The 22179-nt window shown below is 39.5% G+C and overlaps 1 protein-coding gene across 1 annotated transcript; it reads right to left on the reverse strand.

Moving 5' to 3' along the window:
• Positions 1-1631: 1631 nt before the first annotated feature.
• pdzd7a (PDZ domain containing 7a) lies at positions 1632-20497 on the reverse strand. Its single transcript, XM_062430842.1, has 15 exons — positions 20329-20497; positions 19189-19326; positions 18877-19051; positions 18317-18493; positions 17488-17635; positions 15552-15612; positions 14315-14857; positions 12242-12394; positions 11594-11766; positions 10909-11000; positions 10722-10813; positions 10511-10579; positions 5284-5955; positions 4849-4949; positions 1632-1808 (listed from the first exon to the last, which is right to left on the reverse strand). The coding sequence occupies exons 1-15, from the start codon at positions 20495-20497 to the stop codon at positions 1632-1634; spliced, it is 2940 nt and encodes a 979-aa protein (XP_062286826.1).
• Positions 20498-22179: the final 1682 nt, after the last annotated feature.

The following is a 22179-nucleotide window of genomic DNA, read 5'->3' on the forward strand; positions in this document are numbered from 1 at the left end:
TAGACTGTTACTTACCCACCACAGATGCAGCACAGGTACCGATTAAACACAAGCACAGGTGTTGCAAACCAAACTAACTCCCTCACTGAGAAGTACTGTGTGCATCCTGGACCTCCTTTTTTCTCTCCATATCTCAGTTCGATCATTGTTGCATAACCGTTTTCTCTGTAAATATGTAAAACACTAAATAGTATAACAGAGTGACATTGTCTTTTATTTAGACAAAATATCTATTTCAAATGTAGCCACTGTGACTAGACCAAAGCAACGTAACACATCTCTTTTTTTGGGGAATTTCTCTCATCCTTTTTGTGTGCTTTCTTTTTTTTAACGTTTGCTTACGTTGTGTCTTCATTCATTCATAAAGTATGTAGTTGTCATGTATATTTTTATGTGTACATTTCTTGTACAAATTACTGTGTTTTTAATTAAAGAACAAGTTGTCACACCTTAAATGACTGTTGACTTAATTGCTTTTTTACTTGAAACACATGAAGTATACTGAATGAACATTTACTGCAGTGAAGTCAAACATGTGAAGCATTTTGTAATAACTCAAGGGACACTTTCAGTTTCATCTTTATATTTAATTGCATGTCAACATTTCACCTTCAGCTTTTCTAGCACTTACAAAAACCAAGTTTGTGTAACATTTTATTAATATTTTGCCCAGTGGCCATTTGCTGAAGTAAGGCACAATGCGCACTATATTCCAGTTACCTTGATGCCCATATCTCCTCTACCCTACTTTGATTTAAACTGTGCCATTGGCCTCCATGTCCTGCATTTCTCATTGACATGTTTTTCCAACCCCTCCACATGTCTGCATAAGCTCAGTCCACAGTGTGGTGTAATTACGCCTCTAAAGTGGCAGATTGCTCCAGAGCACAAGCACTTCTGCCAGAAAAATACAGCACAAAAATACTGAGCAGCAATTCGTAATAATCCCCCCAGACATCCACTAAACCCAAACTATCAGTTTTGACATAATACAGGGGTTTAATCTGGGTATAAATCTATAAATCTCATAACGCAGGCTGGGGTAATCTCCCTCTGGCAGGCCTGTAGGACTGGTGGACTGAGATGCTCCATCTGAAAAGTACAGACCATTGGCTCTACAATCAGACATTGTTCAGAGGTCATGGCAAGGTTGCCACGTGTTAAACTGTGGCACAATTTAAACTGAGAGGAGGTCATGAACCACATGATCTTATCGTAAAATACATACAGTATAGCTTACATTTTATCCAGTTAATTTGCCATGCATACATTTAATAAAATGTTTGCTAGAAAACGCTAAGAATGTTGTAAAAGTTGTACATTTGCAGCATTTTATACAAAGTATCTTACATTTTTATTGTAGCAAAAGTGATTTATAACAACCCTCATTCAGCTACAGAGTCAACTGTAAGTCTTAAAAACATGCTTCGTATTTCCTGGTACTTGGTACCTCATCAAAACCTCCGCCTTTCATTCAGGATTGATGCTATTGTGCATCCATTCCTCTTCACTATACCTGCCTCATAGTTTCTCTTTTGGAGTGAATTCTGCCCGTATTCACTCCCGCGGGAGTTGCAGGTTTTGGTGTCCTTCACGCCTGAGCTGCAGTCTCGCTGTGAGGCACATGGAGGTTACTCAGCAGGTCTTCTGAGGTTGGTGGGGGTGGTTAGGACCTTAGGGACCTTGACCACAAAAACCATTGGGTCTTTTGCCTTGTTGCTGAATGCACAACGAATTACATCCACAGCGTGCTGATGAGTCGCTCCCTGCAGACTCTCACCATCCACTGATAGCAGCTCATAGCCTGCCTGTAAATGCAAACACAGGTGAAAGGGGAAAATTCAACATGTAAAACTTTACAAACACAGAGTAAGACTTGGTTTTATCCATTAATTTCATGATTACATATATCTTTGTTCTCCCCCACTCTGTATCTCTTTTTCTGTTGGAGCAACATCATAGACAGTTTCTATAAATCTGCAGTCATTGTGTCCCATAGCGGAAACCTGATTTATGCCAGGGTGAATTGGGGTTCTCCCATTGCTTTAATATATTCACACTGAAGGCCGTCATTAGTGCACATATAAAGCTTCCCTTTCAGCACAAGGTTGTTGTGCTGAAAGAAAAACAGAACATACACTGAGACAACCACAACCACACACACACACACACACACACACACACACACACACACACACACACACACACACACACACATGCACACAAAGAGTTTCGGAATCATTTGCTTTCTGTTTCCTGCAGGATATGAGCAGAGTGTGGCGAATCTTTGGAGCCCTGAGGAGAGGAACTTCCTCTGATGTCATTTTACCAAGGATGCACCTGCCTTATGTGCTCAACCTCAGTGAAGGTTAGAAACACATAACACACACACGCAAGGCCAGTGGCCATTGTTGTACCTCCACCAATCATGTCTTTTTCCCTTTCCCTTTTCCTTTTCAGTCATTAGACACAAATAGATACATTTCCCCTCATTTTGAAGCAGCTGGTTCTATATCTTCTATCAAGGAATGGAGAAAACATGTTTGAGTACAGGAGGTTTACCCTGGCAGCTTCTGTCGTAGCTCATCAGACCAGTGTGGTGTTCTCCAATAGCCCTATAGCCTTTCGTGAGAACAGCATCAAAAGATTTAGATCAATTTAACCAAAGAGGAGATTAAAAAGTGCCTTTTCATTTTTGAAAAGTAATTTATTTGAATCAAATAGATCACAACCTAAGCTGCCCCATCCTCTTTACAGCCATTTATGGAGCACATTTATGAGGTTTCCTCTTTTTTCAGTCAATGGGCATCATGATCCAAAAATACTGTGGCCTCTAAAATAACTACAGCCTGCATGAAAGGATGACTGCATATTTCATAATGTGGTTTATCAGCCCATCACAAATAAATTCAACTAGATTATTTAGCTAAGGAGATGAGAAGTATTGGCTCTGGGTGTTACTATAAATTATAACCCATATCACCATGTACAATTAGATACATTCATACACACGTCTCATCTCATTTTATATGCCAAAACTAGCCAAGATGATAGCTGTTTTTTTGTTTTTTTGTTTTTTTTTTAATTTCTTGAGGTTTTGAGATATCTGTCTCTAAAATATTTTAAATACATTGGAGGTGAATGAAATACTTTCGTCTGCGATGTTCACAGAATTGAGTATGCAGCAACGCTACCGGCTCTGTGAAGTATAGTACTCAAATTGGAGTGCTGATGTTTGGCAGGTAAAATGTTTACTATTTTTACCATATTAGTTTACTGTATTACCATACTAACATTTGCTTTTTAGTGCTAAATACAAAATAAAGCTGAGGCTGATGGGAATAGTTTTGCATTTGGTCATAAAACAAAGTAACAGATCAACTATAATTTTGACCTGATGATGAAGGTAGATGAAAAGTTAAAAAGGTTCATCCTGGGTTAACTACTTTGTCAAGTAGTTAAGTAGTTGTTGAGATATTTCAGTCTAGACCAAAGTGGTAGACAGACTGACTGACACACATTATATAATGTCACTCTGTTAATGTGGCTTCAAATTCAAAATAAAAATAAAATGTTTTTGTCATTTGGGTGAACTAACCCTTTAACCACACACAAGCCTACAAAGTGAAATGGGTAACCCAGTTAAATGGAGGCACAGCAAAGCACACTCTTGTCCAAGTTTCCGCTGATAATAGCAGGTGGCAGGAAAGTATGTGTTCACAAGCCCACACACATACACACACAAATCAACATTCTTCACTGATTGTCTGTTATCATGTGTGTCTAAGGAGACAGGATGCATGTTAACACTGTGCTACTCTGGCCTCACTTCCCTCTGCAGAGTTGCAGGGGTGGAGGGGGCTGATAGGGGCGAGCTGACATGCTTGTAAGGTGTGGGGCAGAAACAACAGATAGCAGTGTGGTGCTACAGAGGCTTACCAACAACTTCTTTGTTGTTTCCTTGCCATTTCTGTTTTTTACACACCCTATATCCTGCTTTATTTTCCATCTTCACTATTCGCCTGACATTTCTGTTGCTCTCATATTGCCTGTAAATGTTGTGCCGTCTCTCATTCATCCCATCTTTCATTCGAGGTCGGGTGCATAGTGTGGGGAGGTTCTTCAAATTTGTAAGGTTGAGCAGATACTGGATTCCCCTGATTGTCAGACACTCTAATCAGGCATCGAACCTGAGTGATTGCTATCAATTGATACCCACTTTTTTGGTCACCAAGCAAATCGACCTACACAAACACACATTTAGATAAGTAACCAACTATACAATCTGTTTCACTTACAACTTTCTTTACACTGGCTTTTCTTTTAAGCATCCTAATACAGGTGTTTTTTTAAAATTCTGTACCTTTGACTATAGGAGCTTAAAAGAATTAGCTTGTGGTTACCTATGAATGAGTGTGTGGATCATCTATGCTTAAGTGAGATCACAGGCGACTGTTAAGTTACTGTGCAGACAATATATTACCAATACATTAGCAGACCAGCACCTGTGTACCTCATCAATAATTGAGGAGTTGGGCTACTTGAGATGGCTCCCCAGTCATCTCCTCTCCACTCCTCATTGTACACCTTCACCCTCTCCTTCATTGACATGCTACTTATAACAAAAACAACTCATAACCACAGCACAGAGGTCTGACAGGCACTCAACAAGGATGGATGGCTAATGTGCTCTCAAATCAGGGTTTTGTTTCTGGTGAAGGGACACAATTATGTTTAACGGTTTTATCACTTTTACTAATGTTTCCTCAAGACAGTTTTTAACATTTTTTTAGCTATTGAAACCAATTTTTAAATTAAGGTGTTTCTCCCTGTTTCTGTTTTACTCACCTTCAGAGCCTCATTTGTTGATGCAGCGCCTCCAGGGAAAATCTTCTCAATCTTTATCATGGGCTGGACTCGAGACTCCATACCTCCAGAGATACTAATACCTGTAAACACATAAGGATATCATATAAAATGAGGGATTTACTAACAGCAGTAGATTCCTGTAATCTAACTAGTCTTAAACTATAGTATATATATATATATGATTTTCAGCTATCTTTAAAGCATTAAACTGCTCTAGAGCCATTCACTGTAGTAGTAAGTAATGCCCTGACCTCTACTGGTGATGTAATGAATATGGGAGGCTGAAAACATTTGAATGGACAGTTTTACAAGGTGCAGAAATACTCACTGATACAACTATAATATTCCTGAATATATATTCAGTTTAAACTTAGATCGAAATGCAAAATACACACATTTCTGTTTTGTACTCACCAAGAGACTGCTTGGCTTTGGAGATGCTCAAAGTGGTGATTTCATACCCCTCTGCTGGTAGAGTTGCTGTTCTTTGCACATCGTGACCATTTTGTGAATGTCCATTTACCAGCTGACTGCTCCCTCTACTTGTAGAGGGGCTCTTCTCACCCACAGACTCAAATACATCAGCCAGAGGGGTTCTCGCTCGCCGTTGTGAAGGAACCCGTACACTGACCTCAGTGTAGCCCTCTCGACTGATCCATCTGCCATCAGTGCTCTCAGGACTCGTGTCCCTCCTTGATCTCCCACGTCCATTCCTCACAGGTGATCTTCCTCGTTCAGGAGCCACATCTCCTCGGTCAGAAACAGACAACAAGGAGATCTCATCATACCGCGACACCTCGTTCTCTCTCCTGTTTGGGGAGCGACTGGGTTGGCTCCCATGTTGGGTGCTTTGTGGGGATTCTGTGAGGAGGAAGCTGTGGGTGGGTGAGGGGCTCAAGGAGCGGGAGTGCACAGTGGAGGAGGCGTAGCCGTCCACAGGTACATCCAGCAGGGGGGTGAAGGCACGGGATGGAGGCAGATGGCCTGACTGTTGGCCAGACAAACGCAGTCTCTCCAACTCTTCAATCATCTGACGCTCCCTCATTGTGTCCTGGACTGGCTGGAGGAAGAATCCACCCCTGTAGTCTGGAAACACAAACAAAATGTTCTAGTGTAACTTCACAGCACAGCTGGAGTTTTACTTTCCTAAACTGTGTTTTACTTCAAGGTAAGGTAAACAATATGCACACATTGTTTAGCAATCTATCCGATAGTTGTTGAGATGTTTCAATCTAAGCCATAAATTTCAAGCTCATGATGGCTTTAAATCAGGGTCAACAAAATCAGTAAGCTTCATCTTTTGGAAACCAACATTTCATGGCAATTTGTCAAGTAGTTAAGTAGTTGTTGAGATATTTCAGTCTAGACCAAAGTGGTAGACAGACTGACTGACACACATTATATAATGTCACTCTGCTAATGTGGCTTCAAATTCAAAATAAAAATAAAATGTTTTTGTCATTTGGGTGAACTAACCCTTTAACCACACACAAGCCTACAAAGTGAAATGGGTAACCCAGTTAAATGGAGGCACAGCAAAGCACACTCTTGTCCAAGTTTCCGCTGATAATAGCAGGTGGCAGGAAAGTATGTGTTCACAGGCCCACACAAATACACACACAAATCAACATTCTTCACTGATTGTCTGTTATCATGTGTGTCTAAGGAGACAGGATGCATGTTAACACTGTGCTACTCTGGCCTCACTTCCCTCTGCAGAGTTGCAGGGGTGGAGGGGGCTGATAGGGGCGAGCTGACATGCTTGTAAGGTGTGGGGCAGAAACAACAGATAGCAGTGTGGTGCTACAGAGGCTTACCAACAACTTCTTTGTTGTTTCCTTGCCATTTCTGTTTTTTACACACCCTATATCCTGCTTTATTTTCCATCTTCACTATTCGCCTGACATTTCTGTTGCTCTCATATTGCCTGTAAATGTTGTGCCGTCTCTCATTCATCCCATCTTTCATTCGAGGTCGGGTGCATAGTGTGGGGAAGTTCTTCAAATTTGTAAGGTTGAGCAGATACTGGATTCCCCTGATTGTCAGACACTCTAATCAGGCATCGAACCTGAGTGATTGCTATCAATTGATACCCACTTTTTTGGTCACCAAGCAAATCGACCTACACAAACACACACTCAGAAAAATGAATTATCCCATAGTTTATTTTTAAGTATTTGCATCTATTTGATTTTATTTAAATAATAAAATTTTAAGAATTTATTTATTCAGATTCCTTAAAATCAACATAAATCTGTTAATTGCGAAACCAATGAAATGTAATCAGTTAAAACGTATGAATATAGTTTAAATATGATGAGCTGTGGCTCAACCAAGGTTCATTTAGTTAAAATTTATGAGACTGGTTTCCATTAGGTTTATGTAATTTTAGTACGTCCATGCTCCACCCTCCAGTCCAGTAGGTGGCGGTAATGCAACTGGTGTGTCAACGGCCTTTGAAATTCAAATTCAGAGTCACTCACTAGAGAAGAAGAAGGACTTATTTTCAGCCCTCATGCTTGTAAAATAGTGGATTTTGTTCCTGTATCAGTTGTACTCAACACTGTCTGTTGTAGTAATTTGTGGTTGGAGCGCTTGTGTAGGGATAGAGTAGTACTACTGGTTAGCAAATGTGAGGGCTGGAAAGAAGCAATATTAGTGAGTCTTGTGCATCCTTCAAAACTTTAGCTTTGGATTGCCTCTTAAAGTCGTTTTGGTGGGCCATATCTATTTTACTCATTTTGGAGAACACTCCCTGTGAAGTTTTAAAACCACATGCCTTTAAAAAATGAATGAACACAACTCATTTTCTTTGTCTATTCTCCAGGACAGCGAGTGTGCAGAGGCTGAGTTGGGGATTGCACAGACAACAATGGGCATCTACGTCATTCGGGTGGATGGTGCTGAACCTGGAGACGAGATATATGCAGATGTTGGTGTTGTACTTGAAGGTGTGGAAGTTCTGCAAAACCTACAAAGTGTCACCCTTGGATGCATGATGCTCTTCGGACTGATTTATGCACTTAACTTAAGCTACCCTAAGGACCTCAAGAGCACATTTGAAGTATTCCAAAAAATCCTGATGGAACTGGACACGACCAAGCTTTCACCAAAAGTCCAAGCACTGAAAATTAAGATGTTCCAGTGATGGGCCTGATACCTGATATGCAGATGTTTCCCCCTGGAAAATGTATAGCAAAGCGACTGCAATTTTCAGTGGTTGTTTGAGTATTTGTGCAAATTTTGCCATGTGTTTACAGTTCTTGGTTGTTATTGCTGCAGAATATCTCCATGCACCTGTAATTTAACATGTCAGTGGGGTGGTGCAAAGCCATTCAACCACTTAGCTTTATGGCAGTGTCTTGGATTGATCAGGTAATGACGAAAATTTGAAAAAATGAATGTCTGGTAATCCTTGAAATGTTGGTGTACTGTAAGCATACAGTTATTCTGCTTGATTTACCTGTCCTGAAGTTTCATACATTTTAGCAGAATGACACAGTTTGTTATTGCTGCAGAAAGGTCTGTTTCCAAATGTTAATTTAAAATGATAAAAGTAAATGTGCTTATGCTGATTCAGAGACCAGACGTCCTAAACCTAAAAGTTAATATGTGACTGTGTAATTCACCTGATGCACTGATGTTGCCTTCTGGAGAATGCAGTGCAGCAAAGTGGTGGACCTGCTGCAAATTTCAGTACTTATGAGTTAGCTTTTCCCCACGTGTTTAAATGTTTGCATTTGTTAGGCTATTGTGTGGCAAAATAAGTAAAATGTCTCTGCCTAAATGTGCACAAATAAGGTTTGGTGTTTGGTTTATTTTTGTTTGTATTTTTTGCATGCTGAAATGAGGGCATTTTCTTCTCTTTTTTTCTTTTCAACACATGTGAATGAGCACTGGTTCTGTGTCCAGCTCCTCTTTTATGGCTTTGTATCATGCTGAATGGAGGTGACGTAGTGTGATGTATTGCTGCCTTTGAGTTTTCTCACTGCCATAACTTGCCACATGCCTGAGAAGTCTAATAAATAAAATGTTAAACAAGCTGATCTGACTGTTTATAATATTGTTACTGCAAGTATTACTGTAGGTACAGGCTGAATGGAAAACAAAATTAATAATTTTAATTAATTAATAATTAAAATTTAATAATTTAAAATACATCGGGTTTATTATTTTAAGTACATAAACTTTATGAATTTCATTTAAATTGCATATAGTGCATAAACCTTTTTCTATGTATTTCAAATACATTGGAGTAATTCATATTGAATACATACACTCGTTCTTAAGTATTTGAAACAAATTGGATTTATTTATGGTGAATACATAAATCTGTCATTGTTTATTCAAAACACATTGGGTTTATTAGTATTATTACATAAATGTCATTCTTAATTGTTTAATTTACATTTGACTGACAAATATGCAGCACATGAAGTTTATTGGCCTGTTTATGTTAAATCTAAGTAATTCAAATGGATGGAAATTTTATATGCAATTGAAATACATAAATCTAATGAATTAGGCCTAAATATTTCTGTGAGTGCACGTTTAGATAAGTAACCAGCTATACAATCTGTTTCACTTACAACTTTCTTTACACTGGCTTTTCTTTTAAGCATCCTAATACAGGTGTTTTTTTAAATTCTGTACCTTTGACTGAGGAAGAATCCACCCCTGTAGTCTGGAAACACAAACAAAATGTTCTAGTGTAACTTCACAGCACAGCTGGAGTTTTACTTTCCTAAACTGTGTTTTACTTCAAGGTAAGGTAAACAATATAGAAAAGGATGACATACTAACATCAGGACAAGGTTTTTCATGCAAGGATCTCAAAGATTACCTTTGAGCAACAAACAGTGGGTGAGAATTTTACACCAAACTACCTGAATCACAAATATGGATTGTATTTACTTAAATATTTGGAATCGTAAAATGTTCAAAGGATACACAATAATAAGCCTAGACAACATTTTGAGATTTCACCATCAGTTTATATTTACAATCTCTTTGCAAGAACAAAAATATCCATCGGAGCTGTTTCAGGTCAGGTCAGGGATGTAAAATCACTATTCACAACTTGCACCTCTTGAAATCTCTTGAAAGGTCAACCACCTAAAACTTTTAAAACATTGATATCTCAATGATGCCTTGTCAGCTTCCTTCAGCTTTCATATTGTTAACCCTGTGACCTCAGAAAGTGAGAAGGCTGTAGTCAGTCTAAAGTGAGACTGTATTGTTTCAGCGGCTCTTGAATGTGCAAAACGCTCAGAGCAGCTTTGTATTGTTGAAGTGTCACCCTGGCCAACCGAGTATGTCTCAGTCCTTTCTGTAGGCTACAGAGATGTAATACAAGCCTAAGCTTCAGCACAGGCACAGGAAACCCGAGATATTTTGTACTTGTAAGGCATGTGTGTGTGCAAGTGTGTTTTTATGGAGGTTTGGACGTGGATATGTGTCTAAGGAATACCAGGATCAGGACATGATGCGCAGGTGTTTCAGTTTGACAAGACAGGAGAAAGAGACAGAAAGCACTTTGATATTGCTCTGGGGTGAGAGAGAGACCATCAACCAGACAGAAAGAGAGAGAAAAGACGACAAGAAAGGGTGAGAGGAAAAGGAAAAGAGACAGCACCTGTACCTGGGATTGGAGTTATGAGGTGGCGTCGAGGAGTTCCACTGCGAGGGGAGCGCAGAGCTGGAGAACGCACTAAAATAAATAAATTCACAAAACAACAAAAGATACACCTGTAATCTGTTATATAACCTTCTTGTTCTAATTCCCACACCACTGAATGTTAACATTTATTTAAGTAACTACATTTTTTGTGACCCTGTATTCTTCTTCTCACCTGTGCGACTTTTGAGAATATCATATGCCTCCAGCTCAAAAGGCATGACCATGCTGTCAAAACGACCCAACTCCGTCGTAGGTATCAGCATTCTACAGCAGATAGGATCATTCAGATTTGCTCAAATATATATGAACATCAACATGTAAGGTGTACATTTACATATTCTGTGTATACTCTTTCTCACCTTATTTCTCTGAGAAGTAGCAGTTTTTCTGGACGGTCCAAGATTGCCAAAAGTGGGCGCACTAAATCCTCGATCACATTGTCGGACAAAAACTGAGGTACAGATTATATTGATGAACAAAATAGAGGAGGAGAAGAAGAAGAAGAACCATGTCGTTTAGTTATCTCCATAAACAAGTTTCCATCAGACTGTTTTCAGGTCATCAGTCTTGGATTAGTTGTGCTTTCAAATACCTGACTGCTGTACATCATTGGTAGCTGTTATAAATTGTTATGTACATAACAATACATATTCACTTTCCCAGGAACACTACAATCCTCCACAGTTTTCAGTGTTTGGTGTTGAATTACTGTATTAACAGGAAAGTCACACTGCGCCTTAAGTAAGTTTGATATCTTAAGCAGTGGTGGCAAAGGGCCGACTGAGGAGGTGATCCACTGAAATTGGCGAGGGAGACAAGGGAATCAGATGGTGACTGATATTTGATCCTAATCATAAATGACAGACCAAATCTGTCTTTTGTTACAGCTGCAGCCAGACACATCTATCACTAAGGGACACTCAGTGACACAGGGAACAATACTGCACTCTTAAGCCTTCAAGTAGCTGATTTTCATTCATTGGGTGGAAAAAAGTCGAACACCAGTGAGGTGTCAGAGATGGTAATTTCAGATCAAGAGCTCACCCGCCGACAGTGTCTCATCACAGCAGCCACCTCATCCTTGCTGAGCAGCTTATTTGCAATGTCCTCCACGTACTGCAGGGTGTCGGGTCGGTGCTGTGGGCTGCTGTCTTTAACTCCTGCACGGGATTCTCTGGGGGAGGTCAAGAGCTGGAAGGGACGACCCCTCTCTTTATCTTAGGAAATAAAGCGAAAACTGGAGTAAACAGGACGTAAACCAGAAAAACCTACAGAGATACTTTAATTTATTTCCACTATAGATCAACCAGTTGAAGACGTTTCTTGAATCAATTGTCATAACACTCATTTTTAAATAAAAATCGTCAAATAATCTAATCTTACTGGCATATGTTTTACCACTTTATCTTAAATTTAATTACGTTTCAAAATTCAATAGACTTAATTAATAATAGGCAATTGTTTTGTTTTTTTTTACAGCATGAGCTTAACACAGTGCCATGTGGTTTTATAAGGTGTGCAGTTTTCTTCCACCTACTTCTGGACCACTGCATCACTGCCCACACATTCAAATTTGTTCAGCGACTCAAATACAAAGAATGAAGAAAAATTATCTAAGCTACATTTTGCTTTGTGGGATGCAGAATATGTGCGGAGAAAGAACAAAAACGGTCATTTGACCCAGCCCCTCACCTCTGTCAGCATGATGAGACGGTGACTTGGAGCGGTTCTTGTCTTTACGGTCTTTTTTAAACAGCAGGTTAACAAAGGTTTTGGAGCGCTGCAGGCCAGTTTTACCCTCTTTTGGGTTCTTCTCTTTCTGTTTCTTCTTCTTCTGTCTGTCTTCTAAAGGGGGAAACAGAGTGGTGGTATGCAATGCTCAGTACCTCTAAATGAACAGTGTAGTAGACAGTGCAGATTTTCCCAACCACATACTGTAAAATATGACTGATTGAGACATTGTATGTACAATCTGCACAAACTATCATCTGCTAAATCATGTAACGAAATACAAACAAGAAATTAAACTAAACTAATTATATGCCAGCTTTGCCTCAGGTATAGCTTGTTCTGTGAAAATCTACCATAAGAGGAGTTGAACCATAGCAAATATGGGACATTGTTCATATCTGTGTATGGTGTTGAAAAGCTAATTCATTAGGCTTGGTACTGCTCCTTGCTTAACTGTTACCCAATAACAGCAGGTGATGCACAGTCTCTGCTATGAGCACAGACTGTTCATTTCTCTTCCATTCAGCTTCTCAGTTCACTGCAGTAAATCTGCCACTGTGAAAAGTAACACGGTAATACTGATGAATTGCAGCTACACGAACCCGAACACACCCTCATCTATTGAGAGCACTACAGTGAAGTGCTCCAGTTTACATAACAAATGTCCAATCGGCCCTGGGCTTTGCCCCAAACCCCTGCCAGGTCCTGGAGGTATGAATGAGTTGGATAAATTGAAAAGGAAAGGCTAATAACTCAACAGCCCCGCCAAGGCTTATGGATGGAGATGGATACTTCTCCGTATGCTTGTTCTTGCTCATTTCTCACAGAGGTACAGCGAGTGAGACCAAAGAGCAGTGATTAATCATGAGTCTCACTCAGTGCTCTTGGATGAATTCTGTCTGAAGCTTAAATCAGCCATGTAGAGTTTGGATGTTTTTGTTTATTTCCTGGAGTGATAGGAGAATGAGGGGTCATCAAAGTGACAGATGCCCTGTGGAAAGACCTCTGGAAGGCCTGAGAGTGGATCTTAAGATGTGGTGAATGCAGGTACTGTCAACAAAATCAGCTGAAGAGTTTAACCTGATTGTGCTTCATTGTGGACACAACTCTCAGTGTGCCATGATGCTGGAAAGGTTGATCTCTCAAATGAGATGGATGATACTGCCAATACCAGCAACAACAAAACAGAGGCTATCCCAACCAGTACACAATATTTGAGGCCGATATATGAGATACAAAAAAATCTGATAATGATATACCGGCCAATTTTCATTAATTTAATTCATTTTTATGGAATATCTCAACAACTATTGGAGATTTTGTACAAGTTGTCATGATCCCTAGAGGATAAATCTGATTTTGGTGATCCTCTGACTTCCTCTAGTGCCACCAATAGGTTGAAATGTGTTGATCAAAGAGAACTGTGCAATTTGGTGAAGATCCCCTGATTCATGTGATGTCATCATCAGGTCAAAATTAATGACATTACCATCAGGCTCTAGTTAATTTTTCACACCTTTGCTCCCAAAACTAAGCATGATATATAATCTAATAAGTGACCTCAAATTGACCTCTCTGCTTACACTATCCTCACAGAAATTAACTGATCCAACACATACTGTATCTATCTTTTCAACAATCATGCTTACAAAATGGTAAACTGCTTCTCATTTTATCCTATAGCAGTTTTCTTTCTGGTTTTCTTTACAATGAGCATTACCGCCTCACAGAGCTGCTATAGGGTCAGTTGACTCTTGATTACACACACATTTTTGATAGTAATCATTATTGTTTAAAGAATTGTGACTGAGTTACTACAACTATTTCAGCTACCACAATACAGTTTCTAAATGATCTCAAACATATTTTGGCATTTCTGTACTGCAAATTACTGTTCCTTACTGGCTGATATAAACAACAATACTGATATATCTGCAATCAGCCCTGCCAATTTACCAGTGTACCTCTAAAACAGAGAACTTTTCAAGAACTTTTTTACTCTGGTTACCATCCCAGTGAGCCTGCAGGTCTCACCTGACACAGTGATGTGACTCTGGGATCGTCTGATTGGCTTCCGTGGTCTGCTCAGGGCCATCAATGCTGCCGTCTTAGGTGAGTGTTCCACTTCTTTCTGGTCCCCTGATGACAGCGTTCTCATCCGTCCCCGCCCACTGTCCCCTGCTCCACTTTCCCCAGTTCCAACCATGTCCCTCGGCCCCTCCCCTTTCCCACGTATGACTGTGTCCTTCAGCAGCACTGTGGCACCTACAGTCCGACTGGTTTCTGAGTTGACCACCCGGTCAGAGTATGAGACATTAGGTGAGGGGTGTTCCAGGTAGCTTGGAGGGTAGGGGTCAGTCTGTATGGCAGTTTCAGCAGTTCTTTCTGTGCTGCTTGGACATAGGGGACGCTCCTCTGTGGAAATGGCGACATCTACCATCTCAGAGCCAAAGACAGGAGGGAAAAGGACCTGGGAGAGACCACTGAGGGAGCTGAGAGGGGTGCTGGAGGACAACGAGGAGGCAGAGGAGTTAGACTCTGAACCCTGAGAGGATGGTGCTGGGCCCCCATTGGTCACTGTAAAAAAAAAAATAATAATTACAATGAAGGAAGGGAGCTTAGTGAGTGTAAATAATATTATTGTTTTCAGCTTAAAGCACCAAAAGTAATACCTTATGAAACAAACCAGTTTCATTTAAGCACAACACATGCAACACAAACGCTACAAAGTTACATAGTGAATAAGACTTGCACAGGACATTTCATTTCCTTATTTCACACAAATCTGTTCTCATGTCCTGTTAATCCTTTAAGATGTTGGTAGACAGAACATGAACCAGGAGTTTCTTTTTTTCTAATTTGACTCCAAAAGGACTCTTTGTAAAATAAACATCCACACTCCCAGATTTCAGGTTGTGTTGTGTTCCAGATGACTGAGCTGCCTTTGAGTCCACTGAATTAATCCCTGGATTTTATCAGAGCTACTCATATCAAACTGAAAAACAGGGAATTTGTGAAGAAAATGAATGGCAGGGTTTTAGTATAAGCAGGCTACATGTAGCCAGTGTTCTACTTTGTTTGATAAGATTTCCAAGAAGAATCTAACATGTGGCTTTGCAAACAAAATGAGAATGAAAAAACTCCAGGTTACGTCTTCATTATCCTGTTCTGCAATATTTATTGCAGTGCAAGTACTGTCTGTCCTCCTTAGTGTCTCTATCTTGTAAGATAATATTTTGTGACAAACACTCTTTCGGGATTCTCAACATACATTTGTCGAGCCAACCATATTCTGCCACCATCTCCTTGTAAGCAGGGTATCTTCCAGCTTCCTGTTGAAGTGCAAAAAAATTAAAATATTTAGCAAGAACATGAACCGTCAACATGATCACAACCAATATATCGATCAGCTGATAGTATTGGCCATCACTGGCCTTTAACAGATATATCAGTATTGGTTTATATATTGTCTGATGAGCGCCTATATATATATATATTTTTTTTTTTTAAATTTTAAATTTTATTTTATTTTATTTTTAATTTTTTAATTTTTTAATTTTTTAATTTTTTAATTTTTTAATTTTTTAATTTTTTAATTTTTTAATTTTTTAATTTTATTTTTTTATTATTATTATTATTACTTTTATTTTTTAACACACATCTTTCAAACTGATTACATCACTTTGTAATACTCTAAACTAATTTTCTCAGACTTAACATTTTAATCTTTAGACTTCACAACTGTATTTTGAGTTCTACTATGACAAGAAAACTGACCTTTATGTATAAAATTGATGTTATTTTAAATATTTCACGTTACAATAATGTTTTTTGTTTTATTAGTGGGGATGATATATCACTATGAGGTGAGTGGAGATACAGTGGTGTAAAATAGTTTGGTAAACTTTGCCAGTGTTTCTTATAAGGAATAAGTAATTTTGTTTCAAGAATAAGTGACCAATATCCTCTTAAATCTATTTTAAGGACTTGCCTCATTGCTACACAGCTTCATGTTCAAAGAGAAGACACTTGAGGATTCATCTAAGATTTGCCAGAAAAGCCTTAGATGCTCAGGTGCGAGCGAGTTTAGTAACTGAACCCTGGCTCCACTATGTGTGATTTTGATCTATAAATGGGTCTAATACAGGAGAGAAGGAACACATAAAATTAGGCTTTCTGTTGATTATAACCTGATCCCTGACTGCCTTTGAATAATGAACGTTGTCCCTGGCTGTTTTTCACACATGGAACCTGAGATCAGTGGAGTAAAATGAGCACACAGCAATGTTAACGAGCTGAGAGAGCGCACCTACACATACTCAACACACACACACATCCACATTTATACACACAAACATGCACACAATTCCTTTATCTAAAAATGACACAGGTTAAAGCAGCATGGCCTTGCACACATGCATACACACATGTAAGGAATTCAAGGGCTGTGAGCCAGCTGTCTTTTGTGCTGTGCAGGCTCATGCTGTCCCCACCTAAGAAGAGCTAGTGTTGTTTAACAAGCTGTAACATTTATTATTGTGTCACAGCGCTTAGAGCACCCAATCAGTTATGTTCAAACTTGAGCAAATGATTCACACTGCCAAACAACACTTACCCACAGCTATGTAAAAGAGGACTCATTTCTACAGTCAGACTTAAACCTGTATTAACTAAATGTTTTGGGTTCAGTGAGCTATAAACACTGATGTATTATTAAGTCAATGTGGCTACAGTGTTAAGCAGGTGCTTACACATTTACCTGTCATGGAGCAACATTAGCATTCATTTGGAGTTGTATTTTTGCACACCAGATGAATGTAAATCCAATATTCCCTCCTACCTCTCCTTTCAGCTCTGGCTCTCCTTAGAGGAAATATTTAGCTTATTTGGCTGTTAAATGCTCCACTACATTCACCAGTTACTCACTAACATTGTCTGTTTGTAGTGTGGAGCAGGAAAGGTAGCATACAGTTGGTTTCACTGAAAACAGGTTTGATGTAACTGAACCAAAACAGTAAAGTTGGCCGTAAAACCAAACAATGAGCTGAAGGATGCTAAAACGCTCTGTAGAGCTAAGGAGAACTGCCAAGTCAGGTAATAATTCTCTGTGCGCTTGTCATTATGAGCGACCTCTTTCACATTACACACAATCATTTGATGCAGTGTAAATATAAAAATATGAATTAGTGTAGCTTTAAGTCTCTCACCCTTATGGTCAACATAACATGTGTGTGGCTCTTTAGGACCTCAACTGCATTGCTGTGTGTGATATCATCAAAGCTGACCCCGTTGGCTGCAAGGATTTGATCCCCCATTTTGATACCGTGCTGCTCTGCAAGCCCACCTGGGTCCAACCTAAAGAGCAAATATGTAAAAGCACACACACAAACACACACAGGAGAGAAATAAAGATATGTATAAAATTGGAGCACATCTAAAGAAGTACATTTCCTTAAGATATTTGACTTGGAAGCTAAACTACACTAGTGTCAGTGTACGCCTGACTTTCTACAGTATATCACTAAATAATTTGTTTAACTTTCTTAGTATGAATCCTTTTTTTTATACATGTATTAGATGTATTTACATTAGTCTCAATGTGTAAATGTGTATTATGTTATCCTGTTTGTCGTACACACACATACACACACACACACACACACACACACACACACACACACACACACACACACACACACACACACACACACACACACAACACAACCTTCTACTAGGATACTGGTGGCTTTGAACTAAGGCAGAAACAGAAGAAATAAACTACAAACAATTTGTGATTTAATATCGAATTCCTGTGGGAAAATTCCGTTTTCATATTCCCTCTTTTCCTCTTGCTCAAGGAAACTTCAGCAGGGTGGGGCTGAACCTGAGCTCCACCACTTGAAGGTCTGTCTTCATACACCCTGCACCACCCTGCTGAATTTAAATGAAATTAATTCTATTTATGGGATGGTGATGGACACTTCTGGGGTAAAAAAGCATTAGTTGAATGTGCTTTGAACCTGATTTTTTTCATACTTGGAGACGTAAATTCCCAGTCCGAACTCTTTGCCTCCCCTGATGTTAAAGCCCAGACAGTAGTCATCTGATGTGGTGAAGAGATGTACGATCCTGTGGAGAGCGCCCTCTGAACTGGCATCTGACGGCGTGCAACCACTTTCCTCCACCACCATCCGCCGGTGAATCAGATCCACCCTACACACACATATATGCGCAAGGGAACGCATACTTACATGCATGAAAACATACACAAACATTCCTTTGCGCTTCTCTGCTGAGCTCAAGTCTGTCAGTATCGGTTAATATAGCAATAAAGGTCACAGCGGTAATCCATCCACTTCTGCCACATGAAACCAAGATACAGTATATCCAAAAAGAAAGATCGCCAGTGTGAGATACAGCCAAGTGACATGACAACATAAAACAAGAGCCATGCAAAGGTCAGTGCTGGCAATAACACGGTTGTAGTCTGTACTTTAAATAATAATATATGCAGCATAGTACAACAGCCACAATATACAATTACTGATTGACAAAGTTAATGAATAAACTCCATTTAAAGTGCTGTTTGGCCTTACCATGTGGTCTTCTCCTTGGAGTAGCGGATGCCAGGGATTTTGCCCACACGTCTCACCACCATCCTCAGCCTGTTGTTGCCTGTCAGGACCTTCACAGCACTGCTCATGGTGATGCTCTCCAGGCTGACCCCGTTCACCTCCACCAGCTTATCGCCCACAGTCAGCCCAGCCTGTGCTGCAGACACAGTTGATACAAAAAAGTACAATAAATGTCACAAAGAAACATAAGACCACATGCCCAGATTTAAGTACACAAAAAAATAGTTTGCCATCACTGTGAGAAGCACACACACACAAACATTTCCTCCTAACCTGCAGAGCTGTCATCCTCCACCTTGCTGACAAATACACCGAGTCCATGTTCAGAGCCCCCACGGATGCTGAAGCCCAGACGACCAGCTGGACTCTTGTCTACTGTCACTGTATGAATGTCTTCACAGTCATCCCCACCTGCAGCCACACAAAAGCAGGACACACACTGACATGTGCTGGTTATAAATGTCTTTATGGCCCCACAGCCTGCTGACAGTGAGCAGTGAGCTTGTTTCATTAAACTTTTTTAAATATATATATTTTGGGGCATTTTTGACTTTATTTGAAAATAGCTGGCATAGAAGCCAACCAGAAACAGGGAAAGAGAGAGGGGAATGACATGCAACAAAGGTCCCTTGCTGGACTCAAACCAGGAACGTTGTGATCACGTGGTGTGCACGGTAACCACTTGGCAACTAAAGTGCTCCCATTTCATTAAACTTAATTGTCCCCAATGTAGAAATGTGTATTTGGCTTCACCATAATAAATATGATTTACAAAAGAAACAACTGTAAAAAAAAAAAAAAAAAAAAAAACAGCAAACTGACAGAGCTTAGAGTATAGATATTTATAAGATGTATGATGTGTTTTACAGTTTCATGATTTGGTACTGTACAGCAGCAACATTGTGTGTCTAAGTCAAATTTCCCTCTGAGACAATAAAGTTTTATCTTATTTTAATTATTTACAGAAACTCAGTATAAACAACAAAAATTGATTTGGTAAAATAATGATCTCAAATTTGTAATAGGATAATGAAAACTGAGACGATACCAATATTCTGCGCTCATATTTAATACCTCGAATTGTGGAAGAACTCAAACTTACATGTATTTATGAATTGGTCCCCTGATAATTGTAATGTTGCCTTTTTCAGACCATGTGTCTTTTAAATATTCATGCAGACCAGTATGGTAGCTTTAGTATATTGTATAATGTATGTAATGCAGTCTATTGGAGGTCTGCTTTGATGGCTAATACAATAGTGATCCAGTCAGCAAAACTACATCATATCCACATATGCTGATACATCAGCAAGCAAAAATATTATTCTAAATTTGGACCAATGACATTCAGATTGTGAGACTCTTAATGTATCACCATGGTAACAGAAGACAGTTATAATGTGCATAACTTACCATCAACAGGTGCGTTGATGAGAATCACCCTGCCCATTGGTGATGAGGACTTGCGTCTGTGGTGTTGCTGCTTCTTCAGCATGTAGCGTTGGCCTCCATTGTTGAGGTGGGGGTGCCCCCCTCCATTTGTCATCTCCCTCCGGCCAGGGGAGTGAGAGGAGTGAGCCATGCTAAGTGTCTGGTAACTCTTCCTTTAGTCATCCAGGCAGGATGAGATCTGAGGTCTGCTGTCAGGATTGAAGAGGTGTAGCCTGGGTATTGGGGGAAACTGTGGTGGTGAGCTGGACTTTTTAGCACCTGCTGGTCCACTCTGGATGATAAATAGAGAAGCTGATCCCCACTGGAGCAGCCAACTTAAAAAGATCCACAGGAGAAATGTTGTCAAAAAGTAGTGCTCCATGATTGATGCTTCCTTGTAGGTTTAAGAAGTTGGTATAATCCTTTAGTTTCCTTAATTGTTGCTTCTGGATCCATCTCCACAGTCACGGTGCTGCATGTTCCCTCCTGTTTCAGCTGAGAGGCTGTAGGGCAGGCTGCAGAGTAATCAGCGTTGCATGGTGATTCCCCCTCGGGTCATGTTTAATTAAATGGATATCTGCTGTGACAAGTATATGCTGTGATGAATAATGTGGTCTGAGGAGTCCAGCTGGCCGTATGAAACTCTCTAATTTTTTGGGACAGTTGTGGCCTACAACCTTGGATTAAAGTTTAAATATAAAATTTATAAAATAGTAGGTAATGTTGTTGCCTTGAATTTCTCGTGTTTTTCTATCAGTCAGCACCACGGAGAGCGACTAAGAGATAGCGCACATTAACAAGTGGACAGTTAATTATCACGCGTCCATTCACCTTAAACAAGTTAAGCTTATTAGAAGACAATGACGGCAAAATGTCTCAGTAAACTTCAAAAACAGAGCCTTAAAAATGACTCCTAACTAAAGGAAATAAAATATGACAGCCTTACCTGTAGTGTCCATATTGCGCCGGATGAGCTCGGAGACGCTTTGGACACCTCCGGAGTATTATTGCCGCCTCATTTGTTCTCCAGGTGCCCATTATTGTCTTAAGAGGGGGTAAGCCTTTTACATAAGTCCCCTCTGCAGCTGTGCAGCCATTAGCACTGGACTATTGGTGATTATATACTAATGGTACTACAATTACAGTGACTAAGGTCTAGCCTATTTCACCCTGTCCTAAGTTACTCTCTAAGTTACTTTTATTAATGTGTTGATTCAATCCATATTTTTCAGTAAACTGAAGAGAGGAGAGAAGTGCAGGTCTGTCTGTCTTCTTGGCTGTTTTCACCATATCAGTGAGATAGGTAAACAACCCCACCCGGTGGCCAGCGGTGTCATGTCCCCTCTGTGCAGATCTGACTTAATCTGGGGATTTAATCATTCATATTAATAACAATCAATAAACTGCGGCTAAACAGGAACATGAAACCTTGACCTTGAACATGTGGTTTATACAGGAGCTTTCCTACATTTTCCCCCATCTGTTTGTGTGGTTGAGTTGTGTAAGCCTATATATTGTTAAAATATATATAAATATGACCTTATTTCTCAAAAATGATCATTTACTTCATGTTGAAGTAAAGTATCCTAATCATCCAGACATCATACAGTTTGCAATTTTAAATTGTTTTAGGTAACATAAACATACCCATTAGTGACATATTACTATCAAAAATCAATGAACAGTGATCAGCTTGAACAAAAGGTAGAGGAATTCATAAATTCAAAATAGATACAAACCAAACTACACATAACATAAATAATAAATAACAGCGTAGGCTATTTTAATGAATCGTGTCTATTGGAATAGGAGGACTGCAGTCAAAACAAATAT

The sequence above is a fragment of the Scomber scombrus genome, chromosome 12 (genome assembly GCF_963691925.1).
Source record: "Scomber scombrus chromosome 12, fScoSco1.1, whole genome shotgun sequence".
Lineage (NCBI taxonomy): Eukaryota > Metazoa > Chordata > Actinopteri > Scombriformes > Scombridae > Scomber > Scomber scombrus.

Excerpts from the sequence above, each read along its gene's own strand:
- pdzd7a (XM_062430842.1), bottom strand. The coding sequence starts at position 20,497 with ATGGCTCACTCCTCTCACTCCCCTGGCCGGAGGGAGATGACAAATGGA. Across the intron at positions 15,613-17,487 it reads ATGTTATGTTGACCATAAGG|GAAGCTGGAAGATACCCTGC; the intron begins GTGAGAGACTTA and ends GCACTTCAACAG. Across the intron at positions 4,950-5,283 it reads CAAAGCCAAGCAGTCTCTTG|GTATTAGTATCTCTGGAGGT; the intron begins GTGAGTACAAAA and ends ATGTGTTTACAG.